General features: G+C 47.9%; 1 protein-coding gene across 2 annotated transcripts in view; it reads right to left on the bottom strand.

Annotated features, from left to right (window-relative positions):
* The window catches only part of Srebf2 (sterol regulatory element binding factor 2), a 58111-nt gene extending 39232 nt beyond the window's left edge, over positions 1-18879 (bottom strand). Inside the window, exon 1 of one of the 2 annotated variants that reach the window (NM_033218.1) lies at positions 18658-18879. In NM_033218.1, the coding sequence (NP_150087.1) occupies positions 18658-18745 (88 nt within the window). In that variant the 5' untranslated portion in view covers positions 18746-18879. Of the gene's footprint in view, positions 1-17970; positions 18599-18657 lie in introns of those variants that run through there. The other variant, XM_006520685.2, reaches the window with a different exon arrangement.
* Between the last annotated feature and the right edge of the window lie 615 nt (positions 18880-19494).

Below are 19494 nucleotides of genomic sequence, written 5' to 3'. Positions count from 1 at the left end.
TCATGTATAGTCTACGGAGCTTATGACCTAGAGACGACAACATATCTTGGCTGCCTTAGCCAGGCAGCCTCTAGTGCACATCAAAGTATGATCAGAGCAAATTTGCATTGTTTTAATCTATGCCATTGAGTTTTTGCCGGCATACTTGTCTATCTCTATGTATGCAGGTGATACCAGAAACCCTGAACTAGAGTTACAGATTGTGTGGTTGGCTGAGAATTGAACCTGGGTCCTTTGGAAGTACGGCCAGGGCTCTCTGCCACTAATCCATCACTTCAGGCTCCTGATCAGATTAATTTTGATTAGGAGTACATCCAAAGCGCCCCAGATGGAGTAACAATGTGTTCAAATGACACAGTCAGCTAATAGTCCTATGGGTATTTGTTGTCTAGCCCAGAGAGGTAAGAGAAGAACTGGTTTACAGAGGTCATTACTCTGTTTAGGGGAGTGAGGGTGGGGTAGGATGAAGAGTTTAGCCAGGGTCTTACTGTATAACTTACCACATAACTCAGGGTTTACCATACTGCCAAAGCTGGTCTCCTCAGACCTTAGACTACAGTGAGTGACTGCACAGAGCAAAGGTCACTTATTCTTATTGTATGGGGGTTTTCCCTGAATGTGTCTGAGCACCACGTACATGCAGTACCCACAGAGGACAGAAGAGGGCGCTGGATCCCCTGGAGTTACAGACTGTTTTACTAGCTGCCATGTGGCTGGGGTGTCCTCTGCAAGCCCCACTACTTATTTTTTCAATACATATTTTATTAATTCGTTGAGACATTAGTACAATGTTATTCTTACACTTTATATTTATTATGAATGTTGTTAGATAATATGTTTTATTTTTGAGTTATATTTATTTACGGGGCAGGGGGAGCTTGTGTATACCAAGGCACATGTATAAAGAGGTAGGGGTGAGTCAGTTTTCTCTTCCCGCCGTGTGTGCTCTAGTGATGGGACGCGGGCCATCAGCCTTGGTGACAAGTGCCTTTACCTGCTAAGGCATCTTGCCAGCTCTAGACAATTTTTAAAATCATGAAAGGAATAATATATTTATTATAAACAAATTTAGAAAATAGACCGGATGGTGGTGGTGCACACCTTTAATCCCAGTGCTTAGGAAGCAGAGGCCAGCCTGATCCGCAGTTTCACCATAGCCAGAGCTAGACAGAGAAACCCTGTCTTGAAAAAACAAGAGGAGGAGGAGGAGAAGGAGGAAGAAGATGATAAGGAGGAGGAAGATGAGGAGATAGAAGAGGAGGAGAAGGAGAAGGAGGCGGTGGCCTGGTTCAGTGTGTAAGAGTGTTTGCTCTGTGAATATGAGAACCTGAGTTCAAATCCCCAGCACTCATACAAAAAGCCGGGCGTGGCTGAGTGTGCTTATGACTCACAGCTGACCCCCAGTTCAGTAAGTTACTCTATAACTTACCATATAACTTGGCGTTTACCATGCCGCCAAGGCTACATGCTTTGCTCTGGCTTCCACTATCAGCACATTCACATGCCTACACCCCACCCCCAAGAGAAAAAGCACACAAGAAACCTAGAGCAACTCAATGTGGCCTCCTAGTTCTCTCTGTCCGGCTCTCTCCTCCTTTCCCAGGCACCCAGAAGGCACCTCTGCAGTTCGGGGTGGGAGGGGTGGGGAGGGGGGGTGGGGAGGGAATGAAGTACTGACTTCTCCAGTCTCCATAGCCCAAGGCTGGAGCCCGTTCAACTGTCTCACCCAGAAGAGCTATTTTCAATAGGACTTTCCACAGGTTTTCTTCTCTGCCACAGGTTCACCCTAAGACTGACTGTTTCAAAGCTTCTCTCTATGGCACCTTATCACTCCACCCCACACCCTGTTTTCAATTCAACTAGTCTTCTGTCAGACACCAATCACCATCTGACCTGCACAGCCATTGTTCAAACAAGACGCCTGGAACTAGAGTTACAAATGGTTGTGCGCTGCCTCCTAGTGCAGGCCACTGAACGCAGGCCCTCTACAGACCAGCAAGTGCTCTGAACTGCTGAGCCACCTGCCAGCTACAAACCACATTTCAGCCCTTCTTGCAAATTGTTCTCTCTTTATTTAAGAAGCGTGAACATCTGTCTGTCCAGCTTATGTGGGTGCTCCAGGGGACCAGTTAGATTCCCCCTTGAGCTCAAGTTAGTTACAGATGGTTGTAGGTGCTTGGAACTGAATTTTGGTCCTCTGAGCCATTTCTCGGCCCTGCCCAGTCCTGAGCCCTCCAACACCCACAGCTTTCTTTCACTTCCCACTCACCTAGCCTTCAAAGATACCCACTTCTCTTTCTGCACCAGTTTGGGGTTGGTGAGTCATTCTCAGAGTAAGACCACCATGTCCTTTCTGCTAAGATCACCTTTATTCTTTCTCTATGCTGGCTCACCATCCTACTTAAAGGCTTTCGCCAAGGACTCGACACCTCTCGTCCAGCTATCTGAGAGCTCCTGAACACAAGGTTCCATTTAGAAGAACCTAGGCTGGAGATAGCTTAGCGGTATAGCAGCTGACTAACACCCAGAGTCCCAGGTTCCACAAGCAGAAGACATCAGAGCCAGCTGTGATGACCCATGTGCACCATTCCGGCATTCAAGAGGCTGAGGCACACAGCAGCAACCAACGAGGGCTGGAGAGATGCCTCAGTGGCTGAGCACACAGGCTGCTTGCTCTTTCAAAGGATGTTTCCTGGGTCTGATTCGCAGCACCTACATGGTGGCTCATAACCTGCAACTCCAGTCTCAAGATGTACCCGCCTCTGTGGGTAACAGGTATGGACACGGTGCACACACATACATGCAGTGCACTTATATGCAGGAAAAACACTCATACCCATAAAATAAATCTCTTGTTTAAAAGTTAAAGGAATAAAGGAGGGCCAGCAAGATGGCCTGGTGAATGAGGAAGTCTGTCACAAAGCCTGGTGACCTGAGCTGATCCTTGGAATGCCTGTGGTGGAGGGGAGAACTGACCCGTGTCCCCCCACATACAGAAATCATTTAAATAATTTTTAAAAAGCCATTACACTATTCATGTCTAAAAGAAAATTGTATTTTCTATTTAGAAATCATATGTATGCTTTATTTAAATTTATAGAAGGTGATTACAACTGGCCCTGTTAATTTATATTACTTTTATGTGGCTAACATAACAGTAACATGTGACACCCCCGTTCTTGGTGTGTGTAGGGTACTGAGATCCAGTCTCATGGACCCCAGGCTCTTTCTGAACTCCTTATGGAGCTGAAGAGGACCCTGAAGGCTCCCGTCCCACCTCCTGAGTACAAACATTACACACATGTGTCACCACGCCTGGCTTCTAGCCATTTATTTTCTGTTTGTTTGTTTGGTTGGTTTTATCTGTTTTCTTTTTTTGAGATAGGGTGTCTCTGTTACTGTATCTGGCTGTCCTAGAACCTACTCCGTAGACCAGGCTGGCCTCAAACTCAGAGTTCCTCCTGCCTCTGCTTCCTGGGTGCTGGGATTAAAGGTGTGTACTACCACCGCTGATTTCCAAACATGTCTTTATTTTGCATTTATATAAATCACAACTTGGGAGAAAAATACCATACAGACCCGGAGTGACAGTAAAGGCGAAATGAAAGTGTGTTAGAAGGGATTTGGAAAATCGGCCACACACTGCTTTCAGTGTCAGTGGACGAGATCTGGGCACGGAGCTCAGTAAGCTCTAAGGTTCTGTCTTCACCACCATAAAAGCAACCACCAACCCCTCCCCAAAGCTAACTGAACAGTAAGCACGTAACTAACTCATCAAGGGACACAGGGAAGAGAGACTAGCTCTTTGTAGTTCATAGGCATACTTTCCTATCCAAATTCTTATTCTATAACAGATCTCCGTCCAAAGACAACTCTTCTTAGCCCCTTCTGCTCTAATAGAGAACACGGCAATAAAGACACGCATGGAATAAACACTGACTGCCACCCTATTACATGTCACACAGCAGTAAAAGCCTGCAAGAGGCAGGTTCTGAGGGTTGTCAGACACCTGTGCAACATCTGTCAGGCCAGGCACACAGCACACAACTGTAAAATTGTCCGTATACAGCTGCTTCTTTACTTATGCTTGTGAGCAAACTTGTATACTATTATTAGCGAAGTATAAACACGAGTTTTGTTGTTTGTTTGTTTGTTTTGTTTTGTTTTTCTGGAAAATACCTTCTTTAGTGTTACCACTGTTATTTTGCTCCTAATGCCTGGTTAGGCATTTCCCACACATTGTTACAGAATTTTCAAACCCACCCCATGAGGTGACCTGTTTCAAGCACTCATATGTAAGGCATTTTGCATGCTGCCTCAGTCTTATGTGCTTAAATGTGGAGCTGTTTGTGCCTAAGAAACAACTTAAGTCCCTAAGAGGAGTTTTGCACGGTCTTAGGCATATAAGTGAGAAACAGAAATGGGGGCCTTTCTTGGGGAAGCCCTGTGGCCCCCAAACCCCATCCACACACAGAGGCACCCCAATGCAGACGTTATCCCCATAAACATACACATTGTGGTGTCCTTGAAGAACTCCACCCCCATTTCACAGCAGCTGGATTCTGGAATGTTCCATGGGAATCCACACCCATGCAGGCACCATACACAAGCATGCTAGTTCTTTCCTAAGGCTGGCCAGAGATACCAGTCTCTTAGCCCCCCATGTTTCAAAAGCACACTCCATGATGCTCCATTTGCTATTTTTAAAAGTCTGCACTCTGAGTACAACAGTCAAGAAGTGGCCCAGAGTTGATTAGTAACAGAAGTAATACAAACGGCACATGACAGACAGCACTCCATTAAACACTTGATACCTTTCCTCGTGTAACCTCTACAAGCCTGAGGCGAGTGCTATCTATCATCATCCACCTCTCAAACAAGAAATCAAGGCAAGGAGATGAAGTAACTGGGCCAGGGGTCACACATCAGCTATCTACACTACGATTCCTAACAGCAGCGAAAGTACAGTTATGAAGTAGCTAACACCTAATGTAACATGGCCAGCACCCACAACGCCCAAGGGAGTGGAGCTGGGATTTGCAATCAAGCTCACAGTCACTGAATGCTTTGGTGCCAGTATCACTCGGCTGTCACTGAACCAAGCCCAGGAGCAGGTGGGCACGGTGGACATTCAGTGAGTGCTTCCCTGGGGAGTGAGCAGGGGTGAACACCCAAGCTCAGGGAGGAAAGGATGTGTCATCTCAGGCTTTTCCTGTCTTTCCTCGCTCATTACCTGCCCCCACCCTAGGGTTACATGAGTTACGTGGCTCTTTTTTTTTCCCACTCTTGAAAGAGCAGTCTAAAAGTTGAGCAAGCTGCTCAAGGGACTGATCCTACATGATCCTGTGCTTCAAGAGGGCCTTGGGTTTCACAACGACAGATAACCCACACACTGTCAACAAAGTCAGGCACAAACCACCCCACCTGGATTGTGCTCTTAGGGACGGAGTCCGCAAAGCAAGGGACCTCAACCCTTATTAGTACCAAGACTATTAGGTAAAAAATGTCAGACCTCAAGAATCGGCCATTCACCATCACACTCTCAAACCTCCATAAACAAAGACCAAACCCACAGTACAGTAGGTTCTTGAATGCTACACCACCATCCACTTGGCACTTGTCTGTGATGCTCACTCTGTGTCTGACAGCTCGGATGGCCTTCCGTGCCTCGTGGGACCCTACAGAGCAAGGAAAAAAGCACTCAGCTGGACATGGCGTCCAGGACACAATCCCAACACAGGATGAGGCTGGGTGAGACCTGGAGACTAGCCGAGGCTACAAAAAGATGGCGTACCCAAGAAGAGATAAAAATAAAGAAAAGAAAAAGGAGAGAAAGGCAGAAAAGAGAGAGGCAGGGAAGGAAAAAAGAAGGATTGAATGAATTGTTTTGCACGGGGGGTAGGGGGACAGCTCAATGATGGGGTGCTTGTCCGACATGTGTTAAGGCCCTGGGTTTTTAATCCCTAGCATTTGGGAGACTGAAGCAAGAGGACTGAATCTGAGGTGGGCCTGCTGCACTGAGACTGTGCCTAAAAGTGGGGGGTGAGGGGGGAGGCACACTGGGATGCAGCCTAGTGGTACTCGTGGTAGAATGCTTGTCTAACATATTCAAGAGAATCCCAGAGAGGACAGAGACCCAACCAGTTCCACCAGCTTCGCCATAAGGGAGTCAGATGCCTCAAACATGTAAGGCTGTAAGGAGGAAAGGACCACTCTGGGCGACTGAAAGCTGAACCCTGGATAAAAGGGGTTCTAAGAGCTAAAGGGATGGAAGCGCATTCAAGGAAAAAGGAACAGTTTGAGGGAAAACAGCAACAAAACAGCACCAGGAGATGCCCTGCAAATTGACAATGCAGAGATCCTGGAACGCGAGAGGGATGGATGGATGGAGCTGCCTTAGGTGAAGGCCGTAATGACATCATCACCAGAGAGGAGCAGCAATGGACAGCTGTCATTTCGTTTCATCACGCACACGCACACACACCATGAGCATCCCACTGGTCCTCTGGAGAATGCCCACCAGGCATGTCTTGACAAGGCTGCCTACAAGTCAACTCTGATTAAGGCCTGCTCCTACTCAGGAAAGGACCCAACAGGTCGTCAGGAAGGCGGGGTCCTGAGCAGGCTGCTGTTTATCCTAACCCTGGCTGGGCTCTGGCACCGCTGAGCCTCTCTGGATTCAAACCCATTTTCCAAGCCCAGCTTTCTAGATTGTCAATCAATACATGTACTCCCCTCCCTCAAGTAAACCCTTGCTTTTAACTCAAGCTTGTCAGATAGAGAATACACTGAAGCATAGAAGGGCCTGATTAAAAGGGGTTGAGAAGGTAACAGTTTATCAAGAACGGTTCTGCTAGGGGCTGGAGAGATGGCTCAGCAGAAAAGTGTACTTGCTGACCGCTCTTCTAGAGGACCCAGGCCCAATTCCCAGCCCCCACATGGCAGCTCACAACTGTAACTCCAAAATCTGACTGCCTCACACAGACGTGCACCCAAGCAAAACACCAATGTACATAAAATACAAATAAATAATTTTACAAACACGCATCTGCTCACCCACCCTTCATTTACAACTTAGCCAAAGTCCTTGTGAAGACTTCCCCAAGTCCTTCTTTAGTGCCTCAAACATCTGGAATTCTTCCTGTGATGGCTCCAGCTACATTTTTTCCTTGCGAACACTGGGATGTAAGCTTGTACTCTGAGTACAGCAATCAAAAAGAAAAAGCGCCCTGAAAACAGGGACTGTTGCATTCATTTCAAACATGTTCTAGCACTGGGCTATGAACATATGGTATCCATTCATTACAACTTCTGACCAGAGAAAAGGCTCCTTGACAACCCGGCTCCCTCCACCAGGGCATCTCCGCCTCGTTCCCACAGGCAAGGATGAGCGGCACGCTCTGCTCAGCATAGAAAGTCCTGCATGGGTCGGTCATTTCCTGTCTCTTCTGCAGAGCCCTTATGAATGTCCATGAAAAATGCACACAGAAACAGAGCGCGGATCTCACAGCACCGTTAGGCAGACAAATGCTACCAGGTCGACTTTAGCAAAGGTTGAGGCCCACAGGAATGTTTAGTGCCCAGGAAACGACGCAGTTTCCCTGCAGTTGTGGGATGGCTGGAGCCAGGGCTAGGCAGAAGTCAGTGCAACAAAGCAGCTGCAAACCTGGTTCAGCAACTCTGAGTTTCATCACCACCCCGAACCCAATAGACCTGTTCCCAGGCCAGATGAAAGAGTAAGATTGTGAGGGGACTGGCGACTCCCAAGGCTAGAGAGACACAGGAGTCCTTCAGCATCTGGAGGCCAGTTTCTAAGCAGGAGTTCTCCAGGGGCTTCACATCGAGGGCCAGGCTACTCTTCTGCTAGCCTCTAAAAAAATTCCATCACATCAAAAAGTTTTTTAATCCTTTGAGTCTTGTGCAGGAAAAACGGAACAAACCCATCACACTCCGACTATTCCTGTGACCCGCCCACTGTGCTTACAAGAGCCATTTAAAAACGGGGAAAATCAACACTCTGAAACTGTTCTTAAAAAACTCATCAACGCAAATTGAAGTTCATTCAATTCCCTTCTTGATAGTGGGAAGAAAAAAAAAAAAAAAAAAGACTGTTAGGTCCTGCCCGCTCCGACTGTCTGGCTCAGCTCACCTCATCAAGTACTGGAGATATCCCAACCCCTACCCTACACACGGAAGGGATGCACAGAAGAGTCAGGGTACCCAGGGGAAGTCACTTCCAGGGCCCAGGGACTAGGCACATGCTCACTGACGGTGAAATCATTAGAGAATCTAACATCTCTCAAGTTTTGAATTCCATTTCTACCTTGGACCCACAGTTCAGACACCTGCTTATTAAATCGGCAAGGAATTTGGCACGGACCAGAGGAGATGCCCACAGATTTCAGAACGTCACACATCTGGAATAAGGTCACCAACATACCACTTACTAATTGTGTAGCATGGGCCTCAGATCCTAAGTACCTGGAGAACTGGAGAAAAGACTAAAAACCAACCAGCTTTATTAGATGAAAACAGTCTTACAGAGTGGACAGTGCCTGGATTCTGGTTTCCTTTGATAGCAGCTCAGCCCAGGTCCCAGCTCAGACCTCTGTAAAGGTCTGAGCAGATGCAGTGCTGAGCACACGGGGATGCTGCTTACCTATGACTTCAAAAGCTAAAGATGCTGGGCAGTGGCGCACACCTTCAATCCCAGCACTCAGGAGGCAGAGGCAGGCAGATCTGTGGGAGTTTGAGGCCAACCTGGTTTACAGAGCAAGTTCAGGGACAGCCAACTCTACAAGAGAAACCTTGTCTGGAAAAACCCAAAAAAGGAGAAGGAAAAGAAAGGAAGGAAGGAAGGGAGGGAGGGAGGGAGGGAGGGAGGGAGGGAGGGAAGGAGGGAGGGAGGAAACCGTAAAGCAGCTGCGACCCCAGGGACGGCGTGCTGGTTAGTTGGCTTTCTGATAACTTGATATATACTACAGTCATCTGGGAAAAGGGAACCTCAGGTGACAAAGTGCCTCTATCACATCAGGCTGCCTGTAAGCAAGTCTGTGTGCATTTCCTTCCTGAATGTGACCGACTGTAATAACGTAATGATTACTGCGAGGACTCAGCCGACTGAGGGCCGGACCACCCTGGGCTGGCAGGCCTGGACTGTGTAATATAGCAGATTGATCAAGCCTTGAGAGCAAGTCAGTGAGCTGCGTTCTTTCATGGTCACTGCTTCAGTTCCTGCCTCCTGGTTCCTGCCCTGCCCTCCCCCAGGGATGGACTGTGATCCAGATGTGTAAGCAAAATAAGTCCTTTCCTCTTCAAGTTGCTTTGGGTTCTGGGGTTTTATCACAGCAATAGAAAAGTCAAGTAGCCAGGTGTGGTGGCACACGCCTTTGATCCTAGCACTCGGGAGGCAGAGGCAGGCAGATTTCTGAGTTCAAGGCCAGCCTGATCTACAGAGTGAGTTCCAGGACAGCCAGGGCTGCACAGAGAAACCCTGTCTCGAAAAAAAAGAAAAGAAAAGCAAAGCCAAGTAAGGAAGATGCTAATGACTAACTAGTCACATTTCCTCAGTATCTACAAACAAGAGCAAAAGGTCCTAGGTCAGCAAGACAGCTCAGTGGGTAACTCGATCGCTATCAAGGCTTTAGATCCAAGTTGGTTAGCCACATGGCCGAACCACAGAAACAACTGTGGAAGACAAAAACAACCTCTGTAAGTTATCCTCTGATCCTCACACACCGTGGCACATACGATCCCTCCAACTAAATATACAAATGCAATAATCTTTTACACATGTATATGTAATTTTATGTGTGTATATATGCAGACACAAAAAATTAACACCATGGGAAAAATTACCACAAGTTGTGGCCCAACCCTGCCCAAGAAATAAAGAGAAAGCTTGCTAGCTCAGGAAAACTCCCAAGGCTGATTACTTTTTACTCAGGGTCTCACTATATAACCCTGGCTGTCCTAGAACCCACTATGTACACCAGGCTGGCCTCAAACTCAGATACCCACCTGCTTCTGCCTCCCAGGTGCTGGGATTAAGGGTATGTACTAGCACGCCCAACTTCAAGGCTGATCAAAACTATTAAAAAAATACTTTAATTTTATATAAGTGTATCTGTATATGATGAACATGAGTGCTGCAGGTTCCCCTCAGAGGCCAGAAGAGGACACTGGCCCCCCTCAAACTCCCAGGACTGAAATTACCAGTAGTTGACTGTCCGCTGTAGATGCCAAGAACCAACTCAAGTCTACTATAAGAGCAGTACAGACCCTTAACTGCCGCGCCATCTCTCCAGTCCAACGTTTCTTGGCCTTCCTAATGCTGGGACCTTTTTAATACAGTTCCTCATGGTGTGGTGACCCCCCCAGCCATAAAATTATTCCATTGCTACTTCATAACTGTGATTTTGCTCCTGTTATGGACTGTAATATAAATATCTGATATGTGACCCCAAAGGGGCCAGGACCTACAGGTTGAAAACCATGGCTCTAGTCCTTCAAGAGAGATGTTTTTTCTTAAAAGACATGACTTGTAACCAAAGGATATTTCCTACGTTATGTGGAGATAGAGGCTGGTGCAAAGTGGTCATGAGCAAATTAAGAGTGAAAAGAAGCAACTTTGCAACACCATTTACAATGGTGGAACAGAATTTTTCAGGGGAAGATGTACCTAAAGTTTGGGGCGGCAAGGTGTGATGCCCTAAAAATACAGGGGGAGACCACAGACCTTCCACAACAGTCTTACGGAATTTAGGAAACTTTCCCAAGACCCTCAGAGCACAGACGGAAAGCTAGGACCCACTGAACCTCAAGGAGCGTGTTAAAAGTCAAGTGCTTCTGCATAAGCGAAGCACCAGGGAGGGGCTTCAGCTGGGAGCCTGACAGGAGTGTGGCAGAAGTGGACAAAAAAGAAAGGGATTAGAATCCCTGCCGGTTCCCCTGGTGGGCATTAAAGTGGTACCTCTGACATGAGCAGGGTGAGTGCTAACTTCTCACCCAACAGGTTGGGCTGCCCTTGAACTCAGAGACCTGCCTGCCTTTTCCTCCTGAGTGCTACGGTGCGTGTGTGCATGTGTGTGTGTGCACGCGTGTGGAGGACAGCTTGCTGGAGTCGGTTCTCTCCTATTACCCTGGGGTTTCCGTGGATTAAAATCAGGTCCTCAGGCAGCAAGTGCCTTCCCTGCTAGGTCATCTCACCGGCCTTTGCTTCTACTTATAACAAGTTTAGCAGGAGGTAAAAGAAACTAAAAAAAAATTGGGGCTGGGGGTTATTTGTATTGTTTGAATGGATGTCTGGCCTGCATGTATGTCTGTGCACCATATGTGTGCAGTGACCTCACAGGCCAGAAGAGGACACTGGATCTCCTGGGACTGCAGTTACAGATGCTTTTAGCAATGTGGTTGCTGGAAATGGAACCTGGGACCTCTGGAAGAGCAGTCAGTGCTCTTTACCACTGAGCCATCTCTCCAGCCTAAGCCTGATTATCTTTGAGAAGGTGTAATTTGGGGAGATAGGTAGAGAGAGCAAGAATGTTCACGGTCCTATTTTACACATGTACAAACTTCTGATCCATGTAAATGCAGTACTTCCCTAACCCCAATAAGCAAGGGTAACCATTGTAATTTGGAGCAATGGGAAAATGTGACAAGTGAAAAGGACACAGCTGGCAATGTGGGCTCCAAAGCGACTTTTCCTGAGTTGCTCAAAGCAACTCTACTTAATCTAAGAGACTACCATGATGAAAATGTTCAACAGAGCCAAAGAGATGCAAACTGTCTATCTGGCTGGATTATACTGCATTACAGGACCCATTACACCGCAATTATTGCCACGTATAGCAATCTGTATGCGAAAATATCACAAGTGTGTATATACTTTAAAAGTTTTGGCTAGCCAGGTATGGTGACGCACTCCTGTAATCCCAGCACTTGGGAGGCCGAGGCAGATGGGATCTCTCTGAGTTCGAGGCCAGCCTGGTCTACAGAGTGAGTTCTAGGACAGCCAGGGCTACACAGAGAAACCCTGCTCGAGATGGAAACAAGAACACCCTTTTTAAAATAAATGCAGGATATTGAGCAGAGTATGAGAACCGCAAATTTTAAAGACTTCAATGGTCAGGAATATTATTAGCCCAATGGCTTGGATGTGATCACAGAATGTTTAACAAGGGCGAGGCCAAACAGACAGAGAAAGGAAAACTCAATAATACACTGGTCTGCTCTGAGAAACCCCAGAAAATGTAAGCAGATGAGGCCAAGAGCTTACAGCATGTGGAAAAGAACAAGCTGTGGGCAACAGCAAGTGCTCGATAGCTTTCATAGGAAAAATACAAAGGATCCGAGTGCTGGGGCTGGGGTTGTGGCTCAGGGCAGCCCAGTGGGCACAAGGCCCTCAAGTCAGTTCCCAGCACAGCAAAATGGCAATACGGGGATGGCGCGGATGCCTGTAATACCTGCACTGCAGCAGGGGGAGGCGGAGGCAGGGGGATGGGAGGGCAGCGTGGGATCAACATTTTCAAGTACCAGGAGCTGAAACTCAAGCTGCTTCTTCAAATTTCTACTACAAACTCTGTCCTACCCATTAAACCAGGCTCCACAGTACACATTTGTAACCGTAGCACTAGGATGGCCTAGCCAAGAATACCACAAGCCCAGCCTGGGGTCGCACAAGCAGGACCTGGTCTCAAAACATGTTACTTTCAGATGGGAGTTGTGGTCCCATCTGAATCCCAGCACTCCCCTCTCCCACATTGAGTTCCAGGTTTACACAGTAAAAGACCTTGTTGTTTAAAAAAAAGAAAAAAACTGTCTAAAACTATAAACTCATTAAGTCAGTGTGAGCTGACTATGTATTTAGAAACAGGGCAATCCTCAACATTTTACTTCCAAACTATGTCTGTCATTCCCGAACTTTAAAAGTCAGTCTTGGTGCATGCGCACATACACTTTGAGGCCAAACCAGCATCAAACAACAACAAATTACCTCTAGAAGTTGAATGTGTTTCATAAAAAACAAGGAAGCAAACACTACCACCCCAAAATCAAGAACCAGGGACCAGGAACCTCAACACCACCCTGTAGGTCTTTAAGGGCGGTTGACTTAACCAGAGATGGGCAAACAGAGTGAGGGCTGCAAGAAGCAAAAGAACTGACCAGGGACAGGAAGACAGTGGACGAATGGACAAGCAAACACCAAGTACAGGTGATCTACCTGAGAAAAACGACCATGCATGTCCACAGAAAACCAAACTTCTCAGTTGCTTCTTTCCAAACAGCCAAAAGGGAGAAAGAGCCCCAAAGTCTGGCAGCTGACAGGTGAGTTAACAAAAGGAGCCAGGCTGAAACACTACATTGCAACATGGATGAACTGGAACGTGTGCTAAGGGGAAGAAGCCATGGGCTCCGGGTCCATTAAAGCATCACATTTAGAACAGGCAACTCCTAAAGAGGAAAGGAGAGCTGGTAGCGACAGGCTGAGACACGCCAGTCTGAGCAACTTTATGAGCCCATGTTTCAAAATAAAATGTAGAAACACGGGAGTTGGGAATGCAGCTCAGTGGTAGAGAGGTTGCTTCACATGCACAAGGCCCAAGGTGAGGTTTCAGAAGCTCACCCTTCCCCAAGGAGAAGCGCTGCCCCTGCTTGCACCTCCCTCACGGACTTCTGAGTGCTGTTTGGTTCATCTAGTTCTGGATCCTTCCCTTGCCACTCGACCCTTCAACGAAGGCTGACCTCCTGTGTGGTCTCCTTGCATGGCCTGAGCATCCCCGCAGCACTCGGTAGCACCATCCTCCGTTCTTTTCTTTCACTTCAATCTCCCTCGTCATTAGCTTCTGAACAGGTTTCCCATCCCGACTGTGACTACGCCCCTGCACAAGCCCACATAAGCCTACACACCATCATCTCCTCGGCAAGCTTCCCTAGCACAGCTTCCTCAATGCCCCGGGACGCCCCGTGCTCAAGGTCTCACTAGAATCCTACAGTTCCCTCTATGCGGCCTTCACAGAGGTCACACCCCTACATCTTAGCAACACAGTTGGCATTTCTTAACCCATGACTAGTTATTTCTACTTTGAAATGTTCACCAACTCCCTTCCTAATATTCAAAAAAAAAAAAAAAAAAAAAGCCAATCTATCTAGAGCACAATTCATTTTCATTTCACCTCTTGGATCTCATATACCATTTTCTTACACATAATGTTAATTACAAAAAAAACCTCTTTAGCAGCCCTTTTTTCCTTCAGTTAGCTTGGTTATTCCTTCATATGCTTATCAGTGCTGCTCTTGATACCTATTTTAATTGATTAATTAGTTAGTGTTTATGTGTATGGGTGCGCTTTGCCTGTGTGTATCTCTATGAACCATGAGGATGTTGGGTCTCCTAGAACTAAGTTACAGACAGCTGGGAACCACTACGTGGGTGCTGGTAGTTGAACTCAGGTCCTCTGGAAGAGCAGCCAGTGCTCTTAACTGCTGAGCCATCTCTGCAGCCCCTGACACCTATTTCTTTTGTGCCTAGCAAAAAAAAGGTTCTTGACTCTGTGTTTTCTGATGCCAGAAGAAGATACTATCTTTCTATAAAAGACATGGCTGCTGTCAACAAGGTTATCTTCAGAGACCCTACTCTGAAATACAAGCCAGGTGGGAGGCCAAGGTGAAGACTGAGGAGAGATACAAAATGGGCCAGAACAAGTGGCTCTTTCAGAAGGTTTGGTTTTAGGTGTTTGCTTCTCTATTGCTAAAAAGGAAAGAGGAACAAGACGGAATTTGTGACACATGCCTTTAACCTTGGGACCTGAAAGGCCTTCGTGTGATTCAGCCCCACCTGATCGACAATGGACACAGCAGGTCCTACTATGTGCACACGGGAAGCACTAATTGGCCTAGTGAGTTGTTGTTATTATTATTATTATTATTATTATTATTATTATTATTATTTTTAGAAAGGAAAGAGTACAGGTAAGCCAGAAGGGAAATGTGAGGGGAGGTCTTGAAAGAGGTGAGCGGGTGGATATGATCAAAACAAATGGTATACACATATGGAATTCTCAAGAAATAAAACTTTTAAGAGGACTGGTGGGCCAATAAGATGGCTCAGTGGGTAAAGAGGCATGCTGGCTGCTAAGCTTGGTGATTTGACTCTGATCCCCAGAACCCACATGGTAGAAGGAGAGAACTAACTCTAAAAGTTGCCATTTGACGCCTTCATTTGACACACAGGCAAACGCATATCCATAAACTGAATAAATGTAAAAAAAAAGTTAAGGTCTGGGGAGAAGGCTCAGTGGATAAACTACCTGTTGCACAAGTGTGAGTCCCCGAGTTCTAATCCCCAGAGCCCACAGGAGGCTGAGCGTGGAAGGCAGGTCTGTAAGCCCAGTGCCCCTTGTTGGCCAGGATGGAAGGCAGACAGGGGAATCCTTGGAAGGTCAGAGGCCCAAGAGCCCGAGAGAAGATGCTGTGTCAAACAACAGGAGAGACACTGCTGCAAAGAAGATGAAAGCCAAAACCTGACGCCTGAAGTCATACTGTAAGGGCAAAACAGACACCAACGCACACCTATGCCCACAATCAGAGGCACACACACACAAACCAAAAAAAGATAATGAAGCCAACAGTTAAAAAAATAAATAAAACTCCAGACTCTGGCATTGCTTCAGAGAGAATGACATTGATATTCTTCCAAAGGGCTTCATTCCATCACCTAATTTATCTAGGTTATCTCAGTCCCCATTATAAGAAAGTCCTTTCTTATTTATATAGTGTCCTGCTGAAATTGTTTATTTATTCTATTTTTTTTTTTTTTGGGCAGTATTGGGAATTGAACCTAGGACCTCAACATATGTTAAGCAAGAGTTCTACTGTTGAGCTGCCCCTCCCCCCTCCAGCATTCTTTTTTAGTTTGAGATGAGGGTCTCACTAAGTTGTTTGGGCTGGTCTTAGAACATGAGGTGACCCCTCTGCCTCAGCTTCTGAAAGCTGAGATGGCTTATGCTCCACTGTGCTCAATTGCATTGTCTTTGTGGTAGTAGGTATCAAACTCATAAATTTATGAATTCCAGGCAAGCACCCTGCCATGGAACTATATTTCCAGGTCAGTGACCATTTATTTTACCCCAAAGAAATAAGAACTTAGGGCTGGTGAGATGGCTCAGTGGGTAAGAGTACCCGACTGCTCTTCCGAAGGTCTGGAGTTCAAATCCCAGCAACCACATGGTGGCTCACAACCATCTGTAACAAGATCTGACTCCCTCTTCTGGATTGTCTGAAGTCAGCTACAGTGTACTTAAACATAATAAATAGATAAATCTTTAAAAAAAAAAAAAAAAAAAAGAAAGAAGAACTTAAAGAACGTAAAGCTCTCCGACTAAGAAGAGACCCTGTTGGTCTTGGACTCACAGCTCCTTGAGCTCCTGAAGGCAGCCATGAGACTTTTAGGCTTCCAGTTACAAAAGTGCATTCATATCACCTCTCCTCTTCCTCCTCTTGGATGCACATGGGCTGCTCACCCTGATCCAATCATGGAAACTATACCTAATACCGTTTAGTATCCTGTCCCAGGTACTCATACAGACATTCCATAAACAGTGAGCATTCTCACTGTCCCAAGGGCTGTTCTCGGTGCAAAGAACAGAGGGAAGAAAAAGAAAGGTGGTTTGTCCCCTTGTCCCGTCGTACCACGCCCCCCGCCCCTCCAGTAACCTGCTCAGGAGAACAGAGGGTTCAGGGGACACTTCCAACTAGCCCGGTGTCCTTAGCTTTGTTCAACTGGTTCTTCTTGTCTTTTAAGGTCAATGGCTATCTCCTTGGTGTGATCTTTCTGGTAAACTAGCCTTCAAGGAAGCTTTCCCACCTCTGACTTGCACTTGCTGCCCTAGGCACATACAAAACCCCAGGTGGTCCTAAAATTTTCCGTGAGACTTAGCAATCTATAAGGTTAATATTAACCGCTAAGATGATTTAATAGACTGAAAACGCAGACAAATAAAGATCATTATAAAATGTAAGTACAAAAAAAAAAAAAAAAAAAAAAAGACCAAGATGAATTTTCTCTTGTACCTGCTGGCAGGCAGTTTTAGACATCCTTACTGACTAGGGAACCCTGGGTATGCTAATGAACAGCGCTGGGCTTCAGTCCCAACAACGGTGAGGGGAGATGGCCAGTCTGACATCCATCTTTATCTGACAGGGCTGTGATAAGTATTGGGAACCTGTGTGAGTGCTTAACACTTTTATCTTGTACCTGGGTGCTCAAAACACTTTAGCCACTCCCACGTTCCAAGGAGTAACCCCTCCCATTCGTTAACCTATCTTAGTGTTTAGCGATCCTTGGTGGAAGAATCTGTGGTTAAAAGTGGAACTTCCAATACACGGGCTTGTCACACTGTCTGGATGACCAAAATGAGAAGTAAGGGCGAACCCTAAGGGAAAAATGCTACAAAATGCTACAAAAGCAAAACAGGCACCTGGCCAACACCTTCTTTAAACAACTGTTGTCACTCCTTTCTCCACGAGAGAACCTTCTACCTGCTTCTTCGCCTGCGAAGCGAGGATGTGGCCATCACATCTGCCTGCAAGGTTCTAGATTCTAGGTGTAGTAACATTCCATAAACTGAGTCACTGCCTAGGAGTTCTGGACTCTCTAAAGTAAGTGACCTTAAACGACACCTCCGGCAAAACTGAGCGATACCCAATTCAGCGGGATTGAATAAATGAACTAACGCAAAGTATTTGGGACTGAGAACTTCAGAAGAGCCCTGACTACTGAGAATGACTTAATTACTAGCCTATTTTTCTTAAAGGTGGAGTGGAAAGAAACTAATAGTGGCTCAGAAACAGAAAGAACTGGGCTTTGTTAACCAGCATGATGACCGCGGGCAAGTCTGGGACCCTCTCCAAACCTTCCTTCCCGTGGCTGAAAAGTGAGAGAATTTTAAGAGAGGTTCCCTGGGCTCCTACCAGTTCTTCCACTTCGCTGTTAAGGCCGCCGAAACAAAGGCCACCAGCTCCCTAGTCTGTACCCGAGGGGCCACAACTCAAAATTCTTGCTGCTCAACTCCCTTTGCAGTGCGACAGCAGGAGCGCCCGGGTCTCCATCCAAGGCCGCCGCACTCTGCGGTCTCTGTCCACTCCATCAGTAACTTGCTTTTTGCAGCTGTTGCCCAAAGTTTTCCAGAGCGCCCGCAGACCCGGCTGTCAGTCAATCCCGAAAAGAGCGGGGGCGTGGGGGAGCCGAGCCCGGGAGCGCAGTCCGGGAAATCCCGAAGCCGCTCCAGTGGCCAGGCAGGGAGTGACAGGTGCGACGCGGGACGCCGGCGAAGACCGGACAAACCAGAGCGCGTGTGGGCGCGCGAGGGAGGCAGCCGCCTCGCTTTCTCCTCTGGCGGCACTCGCGACGCCCCCAGCCCCGCTTCGGGCCCCGCGGCGCCCACGACTCCTCAGCCACCGGGAGCCCTGCGTCACGACCCGGGCTCAGACTCTGGAGCCAGAAGAACTGGGAACCTCCCGGGCAGCCCGGCCCCCGCGGGTTCCTTCCCGCGCACGCCGGGGCGATCGCGGGGTGGGCGCACGCGCACCCGCGAGCGCCGCCGTAACCCCTTCCTCCCCGCGCGCCCCCCGCACTCCCACCCAGCCGCCGCCACTCACCGTCGATGTCCCCGAGAGTCAGCTCATCGCCCAGCTCCGTGAGGGTCTCCATGGTCTCCAGAACGCCCAGCTCGCTGCTCTCATCCATCGCCCAGCTTGGCGCAGAGTCCCCCGTGAGGTCCAGCTCAGGGAGACGCGGAGGCGGTACCGCCGCCACCGCCCATGACACCCGACAGCCCCCACCTGGTACCGCCTCACCGCCCCGTGCCAACCGCCGCCATGTTTGAGCTGCGCCCCGACTCCACGGAAGGGGCGGGGCAGAATTCCCCCGCCCCGGGCCGCGCCCACTGCAGCCCCGCCCCGAGCCTCCGCACCCCCAAGTTTGTTGTCAATGGGACCAGGCTTGCATTAGCCAATCGGCGCGCGAAGCGGCTCATGGGGTGATGGTGCGTCATCGATCAGCAGCTCAGATTTGCATAGCGGGACTCCGCCCCTCACGGCATCCAAGCGCCAGCGGAGAGTAGCCGCCGGGTCCTCGTCCCAGCCTTCTTCTGGCTTAAAGGAGCCGCTACTTTTCCGTTGGATCAGCTCCAGGAGCAACTTTGTCGAGAGCCCGGAAATAGAAGGGTTAACGCACCGCTGTCCGGCGCTACCTTCTACCACCGCCCCCTTTACTCTAGGAGCACATTACGTCATCTCCCCAGTTGCCTCTTCCCTCCCCCTAGCTCTGGGTAGAATCATAGTACCCTAACATTCTGGGATAGGCTATCCAGACCCTAAGTCACACTTATCCCATCCGAGACTTAACAGGGTCTTGAGATCACCTGAGTATTGTGAACATTTTACAACTGGCCCTCAATTTTGGGAAACCTCGATCATTCTAAGGCCTTCAGACAA

The sequence above is a fragment of the Mus musculus genome, chromosome 15, assembly GCF_000001635.26.
Source record: "Mus musculus strain C57BL/6J chromosome 15, GRCm38.p6 C57BL/6J".
Taxonomy (NCBI): Eukaryota; Metazoa; Chordata; class Mammalia; order Rodentia; family Muridae; genus Mus; species Mus musculus.
The sequence above is the reverse complement of the archived record's forward strand: the minus strand, read 5'-3'. Positions and strand labels throughout refer to the sequence as shown.